At 43.3% G+C, this 9,472-nt stretch overlaps 1 protein-coding gene across 2 annotated transcripts in view; it reads left to right on the top strand.

Moving 5' to 3' along the window:
- The window catches only part of tango6 (transport and golgi organization 6 homolog (Drosophila)), a 194,812-nt gene that overhangs the window by 90,480 nt on the left and 94,860 nt on the right, over nucleotides 1–9,472 (top strand). For both annotated transcript variants that reach the window (XM_043706471.1, XM_043706470.1), the window contains exon 8: nucleotides 3,277–3,389. In XM_043706471.1, coding sequence (XP_043562406.1) covers nucleotides 3,277–3,389 — 113 coding nt within the window. The remainder of the gene's footprint in view (nucleotides 1–3,276; nucleotides 3,390–9,472) is intronic.

Below are 9,472 nucleotides of genomic sequence, written 5' to 3'. Positions count from 1 at the left end.
TGGTGGAATTGGTCCTCCTGGGAGCAGATACGGCGGAGGAATTGGGAATACGGGATGGCATTTTTGCAAGAGGTAGGGTGGGAAGAGGTGTAATCCAGGTAGCTGTGGGTCGGTGGGTTTGTAGAAAATGTCAGTGTCAAGTCTGTCGTCACTGATGGAGATGGAGAGGTCCAGGAAGGGGAGCCAGGTGTCGGAGATGGTCCAGGTAAATTTAAGGTCAGGGTGGAATGTGTTGGTGAAGTTGATGAATTGCTCAACCTCCTCGCGGGAGCACGAGGTGGCGCCAATGCAGTCATCAATGTAGCGAAGGAAGGGGTGGGGAGTGGTGCCGGTGTAATTACGGAAGGTCAACTGCTCTACGTAGCCAACAAAGAGACAGGCATTGCTGGGGCCCATACGTGTGCCCATGGCTACCCTTTTGGTCTGGAGGAAGTGGGAGGATTCAAAGGAGAAATTGTTAAGGGTGAGGACCAGTTCGGCCAAACGAATGAGAGTGTCGGTGGGGAACGTCTGGAGAGGAAAAAACGGAGGGCTTGGAGGCCTGGTCATGGCGGATGGAGGTGTAGAGGGATTGGATATCCATGGTGAAGATGAGGCATTGGGGGCCGGGGAAACGGAAGTCTTGGAGGAGATGGAGGGCGTGGGTGGTGTCTCGAACGTATGTGGGGAGTTCCTGGACTGGGGTGATAGGACAGTGTCGAGGTAGGTAGAGATGAGTTCAGTGGGGCAGAAGCATGCTGAGACAGTGGGTCGGCCAGGATGGTCAGGCTTGTGGATCTTGGGAAGGAGGTAGAACCGGGCAGTGTGGGGTTCCCAGACTATGAGGTTGGAAGCTGTGGGTGGGAGATCTCCTGAAGTGATGAGGTTCTATATGGTCTGGGAGATGATGGTTTGGTGTTGGGGGGGTGGGGTCATGGTTGAGGGGACAGTAGGAGGAGGTGTCTTCGAGTTGACGTCTGGCTTCAGCGATGTAGAGGTCGGTGCGCCAGACTACCACTGCACCTCCTTTATCTGCTGGTACCTAGTCCAAAGCTAGAAGGCATTGGCTTAAAGTAATAGGGAAAAGATATAAGAGGGACGTAAGGGGAAACCGTTTTGTGCAGAAGGTGGTGCATGTATGGAATGAGCTGCCAGATGAAATGGTAGAGATTAGTACAGTTACAACATTTAAAAGGCATCTGAATGGGTAAGTGAATGGAAGAGGCTTAGAGCGATATTGGCCAAATGCACTAGATTAATTTAGAATATCTGGTAGCGTGGATAAGTTTAGTCGAAGGGTCTGTTTCCGTGCTGTACAACCCTAAGATTTTATGACTGTCGATTGGGAATGTTCTCCTCGAAGACAAGGTAGCTGAGAGGAGATTTGATAGAGGTTTCCAAAATCTCCAGAGAACAGATATGGAGAAGCGATTTCCACTCACCACCTGCTTCCCCAAAGCCTGTCCACCGCCTACAAGGATTAAGTCAGGAGTGTGATGGAATACTCCCTATTTTCCTGGATGAGTACAGCACCAACAACAGCGAAAAATGTTGATACCATCCATGTCAAAACAGCTCACTTCATTAACTCCAGATCCACAAGCATCCACTTCCTCTACCACTGATACTCAGTAGCAGCAGAGTGAACTATTTACAAATGCACTCTAGAAATTCACCAAATATTCTCAGACAGCATGACCACTTCCACCCAGGAGGGCAAGGGCAGCAGATACTTGGGAGCACCACCACCTGCAAGTTCCTGTCCAAACCACTTAGCATTCTGACTTGGAAACATATTGCCATTCCTTCACTCTCACTGGGTCAAAATCTTGGAATTCCCTCCCTAATGGCATTGTGGGTCTACCTACAGCAGTTCAAAGGCAAAAAACATCTCACCACCACCTTCTCAAGGGCAGTTGGAGATGAGTAATAAATGCTGGCCCAGCCAGTGACGGCTATGTCCCATGAGTGAATAAAATAAAGCTTGATCCCGCTTGTAAAACATTTTGGGATGCTTTACAGAATTGCAGAATTTTTCAGACAACAATAAGGTATAGGTGCAGATGTTGTATTCAGCCCATTTCAGTCTGCTCTGCTATTTAATGAGATGATGGCTACTCTGATAGTCTGCAACTCTGCTTTCCTGTGTTTTCCCCATAATTATTGATTCCCTTGCTGATTAATATCTGTCTATCTCAGCCTTTCTTATACTTGATAGCCCAGTCTTAACAACTTTCTGCTGTAAACAATTCCACAGATTTACTACCCACTAAGAGAAAAAATCCATTCACATCTCTAGCTTTAATGATGACCCCTTACATTGAGATTATGTGCTCTAACTCTGGATTCTCTCACAATAAAATAACTTCTAATTCTTATCATGTAAGTGGAAACCATGTGGCGCATATTATCTGCACCAGCTCTCTGAAAGAGCATTATGACACTGTTTCCCCAAGTTTGTGTATTGTTTCTATTCAACTATCAACCAATGCCATCTTGATTAGATTAGATTAGATTCCCTACAGCATGGAAACAGGCCCTTCAGCCCAACAAATCCACACTGACCCTCTGAAGAGTGACCCACCCAGACCCAATTCCCTCTGGCTAATGCACCAAACACTATGGGCAATTTAACATGGCCAATTCACCTGACCTGCACATCTTTGGACTGTGGGAGGAAACCGGAGCACCCGGAGGAAACCCATGCAAACACAGGGAGAATGTGCAAACTCCACACAGACAGTTGCCCGAGGCTGGAATCGAACCTGGGTCACTGGTGGTGGGAGGCAGCTTTGCTAACCACTGAGCCACCGTGCCGCGCTTATATTGAATGCCTTAATTGAATCTGTCTCCACTACACTTCCAGATAGTTTATTAGAGACCTGAACCACTCATTATGTGAAAAAACATTTCTAGCATCATATTGCATTATAGTTGTGGGAGGAAATTGGACCACCTGTAGGAAACCGTGTCTGCATGGGTTTCCTCCAGGTGCTCCGGTTTCCTCCCACAATCCGAAGATGTGTCGGTTAGGTGAATTGGTCATGCTGAATTGCCCACAGTGTTCAGTGATGTGTAGGTTAGGTATATTAGTCTGCAGTAAATGTAGGGGAATGGGTCTGGGTGGGTTAGTCTTCGGAGGGTCAGTGTGGACTTGTTGGGCCAAAAGCCTGTTTCCACACTTTAGGGATTCTGTATCTATATCATTCTATATCTATAATGTTAAAAATGCTTTTTAATTAAAAGTTGTTTATATTCCAGAATAATTGTTTTATCTTTCTGCTCTTTCCTCCTTAGGTGTGTGTGGTTGGAAATGACCCAAGTTCTAAGCTGTTGGCATCTCTGAAGGCAGTAATTCCAGCAATCTTTAGTCTTTATTGCTTCACAGCACGAGGAGTTTCACATTTGCGGTTTGTATTTACTCTCAAACTACCCTATGCCTATTTCTAGTCAATTTATTGGAGCTGCTCGATTTCAACAGTTGATGTGGTCGACTGTGCCATTGAGTGGCTGAGATAGTAGAGATCACAGCTCTTTCAATTGTAAGAGATGTCCTTGAAGGCTTTGAGACTGCTTCAATGCTGTGGCAGGCAGAAACCTAATTGGGGATATTTAGATGTGAAAGTGGGGTGTGAATTTTGGTAGAGGATGGGAGCAGTGAATGGATGATCTCAGTTTACATAAAAAGGCTCCATAAACTCCTCTCATTTGTTTCCTCCACATTCACCTTAAATAAGGAACTACTGAGTTTTGAAACTATGCAGTTACTTTTCCAGATGATTGCTGTGCAGTGAAGGGTTTTGGAAAAGGAGAGAGAAATGTAGTTGCTGTTTGTGTTACAGTCATGGACCAGGTATTATCATGGAATGACAAAGCAAGGGAATTGCTGGATTGGAGGGAGATTTGAGAGTCTTCTTGAAGGGAAGTTATTAAAAGTGGAGGTAAGGGAGAGCAGGTTGATACTTAAAGTTGGACGTTGGTAACTAAGTGGCTTGGACAGAGTGGATATAAAAAGAATTAGTGATAGAAAGAGGAATCTAGTCACAACGCATAGATGCATATTCAAAATATTAGGTTATAACACAGATGATGTGACAGATATATTGCGGAATAAGATAAGATCAAGGATCCAGAGAAACTGATCCAGAGACTTTTTATTCATTACTTTCAGGACATTGTTAGAAGGACAGCTAGAAAATCATTGAGCAAAAGCAGTTAGGAGGAGAGGGGGAATATATAATGTGGTGGTTATAGAGAACTCAAATGGGGGACACAGCATCCTTTGGAAACAAGATCAAGAGTCATACAAGGAACGTTGTCTTTCAGGCCCATCTTGTGCTGGCTTGAAAGGGTATTGGAGAGAGTTAGAGAAGAAGGATTTAATCATTGTGTTCCAATAGGTTGATACCAGCACATAAATATTGTTTCTGAGGGGAGAGTGCAAGTGAAAAAATAATATACATAATCCAAATGGACAAAAGGGAAGAAAAGAGCAACAGTCAGAGCTTTAGGCGTATGGCTAAATGGAAAACAAAAAGATGTAAATTTGATAATTAGGGAAGAGAAATGGGAAATGTGTGAGTAAAGCAATCAGACAGAACAGAGATTAAAGTATATGGCTCAAATGAGGTTAACTGGAATGGGAGGATACAAACTATCCAAAGTAAATTGGACAGATCTATTAATGTAGAATTACAGATCAGTGGAAGATGCTAATTATGTTTTTTGACATGATATAATTCCAATTTATATTCCCTGTTGAACTGGAGATGTGCTGGAGCCTACTAGAGAACAGGAAATTCTGGATTTGATGTTGGGCAATGAGGCAGACTTGATAAGGGAGCTTAAGGTGAAGGAACCCTTAGGAGGTAGTGACCATAATATGATAGAATTTACTCTACAATTTGAGAGGGAATCAGATGTAACAGTATTACAGTTAAACAAAGGCAACTACAGAGGCCTGAGGGAGGAGCTGACCAGAATTGACTGTGAGGTGAACCTTGCAGGAAAGACAGTGAAATAACAATGCAGGAGTTTCTGGGAGTAATTTAGGAGGCACAGCAAAAATTCATCCCTAGGAAAAAGAAGCATACTAAAGAGAGAATGAGGCAGCCATGGCTGACAAGGAAAGTCAGGGACAGCATAAAAGCAAAAGAGAGAGTGTGTAATGTGGCAAAACGCAGTGGAGGCCAGACAATTGGGAAGCCTACAAAGACTAACAGAAGGCCACAAAAGAAGCAAGGATGGAGAAGATTAAATATGAGGGCAAGTTAGCCAGTAATATAAAAAAATTAAAGAATTGCTTCAGGTATATATAGAGCAAAGGAAAGGCAAAAGTGGACGTTGGACCGCTGGAAAATGACGTTGGAGAAGTAGTAGTGGGGAACAAAGAAATGGCTGAGGAACTGAATAAGTACTGTGTGTAAGTCTTCACTGTGAAGACACAAGTAATATCCCAAAAATTCAAGAGTTGGGGGTATAGGTGATTATGGTGGTCATCACTGAGTGGTAGAAAAATCATCTGGACCAAATAAACTACACCTGAGAGTTCTGAAGGAGATAGCTGAAGAGTTAGTGGAGGCATTAGTGGCCATTTTTCAGGAACCACTGGAGTCAGTGGGCTCCAAGAGAGTGGACAATTGCTAATGTATCTCCCACCCACCACCCCTGCCCTTTAAAAAAGGAGTATGGCAAATGACTGGAAATTATAGGCTGATTGACCTGACCTCGGTCATTGGTAAAATTTTGGAATCCATTGTGAAGGATGAGGTTTCTGAATCCTTGGAAGTGCATGGTAACATAGGAAGTCAGCATGGTTTCATCAAGGGGAGGTCATGCCTGACGTTCTGTTAGAATTCTTTGAGGAGATAACAAGTAGGTTCGAACCTGCTCCGCCATTCAATCATGGCTAATAGGTTTCTCAACCCCATTCTCCTACTTTCACCCCATAACCTTTAATCCCCTTGATACTCAAGAACCTATCTATTTCATTCTTAAATCTATTCAATGACCTTGCCTCCACAACCTTCTGTGGCAATGAATTCCATCAATTAACCATCTTTGGCTGAAGAAGTTTTTATGTCCTTTCTAAAATCGGGCATGGGGTTAGAGGCAAGGTACTAGCATGGATGGAAGATCGGCTGTCTGGCAGAAAGCAGAGAGCGGGAACAAAAGGGTCCTTCTCAGAATGGCAGCTGGTGACTGGTGGTCTTCCACAAAGGTCAGTGTTGGGGCCTCAACTTACCACTTTGAACGTTAATGATGGAGATGAAGGAACTGAGGACATTCTGGCTAGGTTTGCAGATGATACAAAGATAGCTCGAGAGGCAGGGAAGCTACAGAAAGATTTAGTCAGCTTAGGAGAGTGGGCAAAGAAGTGGCAGATGAAATACAATGTGAGAAAGTGTGAGGTCATGCACTTTAGTAACAAGAATGAAGGCATTGACTGTTTTCTAACTGGGGAGAACATTCAGAAATCTGAAGTGCACAGAGATTTGGGAGTTCTAGTCCAGGATTTTCCTAAGGTAAACTTGCAGGTTGAGTCAGTAGTTAGGAAGCAAATACAATGTTGGCATTTATTTCGAGACAACGCAGGGATGTACTGTTATGAGTCGGCTGTGAACCTTTTTGTTAATTAAACCAGCCACCCAGAAAAGCTCATCTCGCCTCTCAAGTATGAGTGACAGAGAACTTCCAAATTCTACAATTTAAAGAAAAATAACATCAGTTTATATTTTTTACTCTAAAAGAGAACATTAAACAACAACTATTCACAACACTAAACCCCCCATTCTCTTAACTGGTTATTATCTGCCTCCAACTTTATAACAATGAAACACTCATTAAAATTACATCAACTTAATTTCAAAACCATAAAGTGGCTGTCGTCTTTGGTTCTTATTTTCTTCCTGCTGCAGATCTCCTTGGGTCGTTGTCTTTCTTTTTACTGCAAATAGATTTCATATGAAAAGGTACCTTTTGATAAAGAGTGTTTCCTAATTTCTTGGATCTGTGTTGATGGCAGTTGCTCTGTCCGATTTTTAGTGCCTCCCTCTTTTTATATCCCCAACATTGCATAGTCTCATTGGTTAGATGTTGGCAAAACAATAAATTCAAACCCAATTGGGTTTTAGTATCCTGGGGCATATTTTAAACTGTCGGGTTAAATTTGAATTGTGGTCAAAACAGCAACCAACTTGGGTATCCATTTCACAGCCAAATGTTACATATTTTCAATTTTCCAGTACACTCTAAGACTGCTATCTAGTCATCTAAGGCAGGTGCAGAATACCATTCACTCTCTCAAAGGTGCAGTACCCGCCTCCAACTTCAAAACTGTACATCTGAGGCTTTACAAAGCCATGGTCATACCACATTTAGAGTATTGTGAGCAATTTTGGGCCTTCAGGTAGGCTATACTGGACCAGGAGCGGATCCAGAGGAGGTTCACAAGAATGATCCCAGGAATTAAAGGCTTAACATATGAGGAACATTTGAGGACTCTGGAGCTATACTCAATGGAGTTTACAAGGATGAGGGAGGATCTAATTGAAACTTGCAGAATACTGAACAACTTGGACAAAGGGAAGAAATTTCCATTGATTGGAGAGACTAGGGCCCAAGGGCACAGCCTTAGAGTAAACAGAAGATCCTTTAGAACATAGAACAGCACAGAACAGGCCCTTCAGCCGACGATGTCGGCACTCACCCATCAGCGGAAACAGTTTCCTGCCTCCAGAGTGACCAATCCTTTAATAATCTTTTGTGTCTCAATCAGATTCCCTCTCAGTCTTCTTAACTCAAGGGTATACAAGCCCAGTTGCTCCAGTCTTTCAGCGTAAGGTAATCCCGCCATTCCAGGAATTGACCTCGTGAACCTACGCTGCACTCCCTCAATAGCAAGAATGTCTTTCCTCAAATTTGGAAACCAGAACTGCACACAGTACTCCCAGGTGTGGTCTCACCAGGGCCCTGTACAGCTGGAGAAGAGCCTCTTTGCTTCTATACTCAATCCCTCTTGTTATGAAGGCCAGCATGCTATTAGCCTTCTTCACTACCTGCTGTACCTGCATGCTTGCCTTCATTGACTGGTGTACAAGCCCATTCCTGAAGAAGGGCTTATGCCCGAAACGTCGATTCTCCTGTTCCTTAGATGCTGCCTGACCTGCTGCGCTTTTCCAGCAACACATTTTCAGACGTGGCGTACAAGAACACCCCGATCTCTTTGTACTGCCCCTTTACCTAAATTGATTCCATTTAGGTAGTAATCTGCCTTCCTGTTCATTTATCCAGATTAAACTGCATCTGCCATGCATCTGACCATTCACCTAACCTGTCCAGGTCACCCTGTAATCTCCTAACATCCTCCTCACATTTCACCCTGCCACCCAGCTTAGTCTCATCAGCAAATTTGCTAATGTTACTATTAATACCATCTTCTATATCATTAACATATATTGTAAAAAGCTGCGGTCCCAGCACTGATCCCTGCGGTACCTCACTGGTCACTGTCTGCCATTCCGAAATGGAGTCGTTTATCACTTCTCTTTGTTTCCTGTCAGCCAACCAACTTTCAATCCATGTTAGTACTTTGCCCCCAATACCATGCACCCTAACTTTGCTCACTAACCTCCTATGTGGGACTTAATCAAAAGCTTTCTGCAAGTCCAGGTACACTACATCTACTGGATCTCCCTCGTCCATCTTCAGAGTTACATCCTCAAAATATTCCAGAATATTAGTCAAGCATGATTTCCCCTTCATAAATCCATGCTGACTCTGACCTATCCTGTTACTACTATCCAGATGTGTCGTAATTTCATCCTTTATAATAGATTCCAGCATCTTTCCCACCACTGAGGTCAGACTAACTGGTCTATAATTTCCTGCTTTCTCTCTCCCACCTTTCTTAAAAAGTGGTACAACATTAGCCACCCTCCACTCTGCAGGAACTGATCCCAAATCTATCGAACTTTGGAAAATAATCGTCAACGCATCCACGATTTCTCAAGCTACCTCCTTCGGTACCCTGGGATATAGACCATCAGGCCCCGGGGACTTATCAACCTTCAGACCCAACAGTCTCTCCAACACAAATTCCTGGCAAATATAAATTCCCTTCAGTTCAGGTCCTTCAGCCACTGTTACCTCAGGGAGATTGCTTGTGTCTTCCCCAGTGAACACAGATCTGAAGTACCAATTCAACTCTTCTGCCATTTCTTTGTTCCCCATAATCTATTCCCCTGTTTCTGTCTTCAAGGGCCCAATTTTAGTCTTAACCATTTTTTTGCCTCTCACATACCTAAAAAAGCTTTTACTATCCTCCTTTATATTTTTGGCCAGTTTACCTTCGTACCTCATTTTTCCTCTGCGTATTTCCTTCTTAGTAATCCTCTGTTGCTCTTTAAAAGCTTCCCAGTCCTCAGTTTTCCCACTTATCTTAGCTATGTTATACTTTTTCTCTTTTAACTTTACATGTTTCTTTACTTCCCTC

Source organism: Chiloscyllium plagiosum, chromosome 17 (genome assembly GCF_004010195.1).
Source record: "Chiloscyllium plagiosum isolate BGI_BamShark_2017 chromosome 17, ASM401019v2, whole genome shotgun sequence".
Taxonomy (NCBI): Eukaryota; Metazoa; Chordata; class Chondrichthyes; order Orectolobiformes; family Hemiscylliidae; genus Chiloscyllium; species Chiloscyllium plagiosum.
This window is presented reverse-complemented; position numbering and strand designations above follow the sequence as displayed.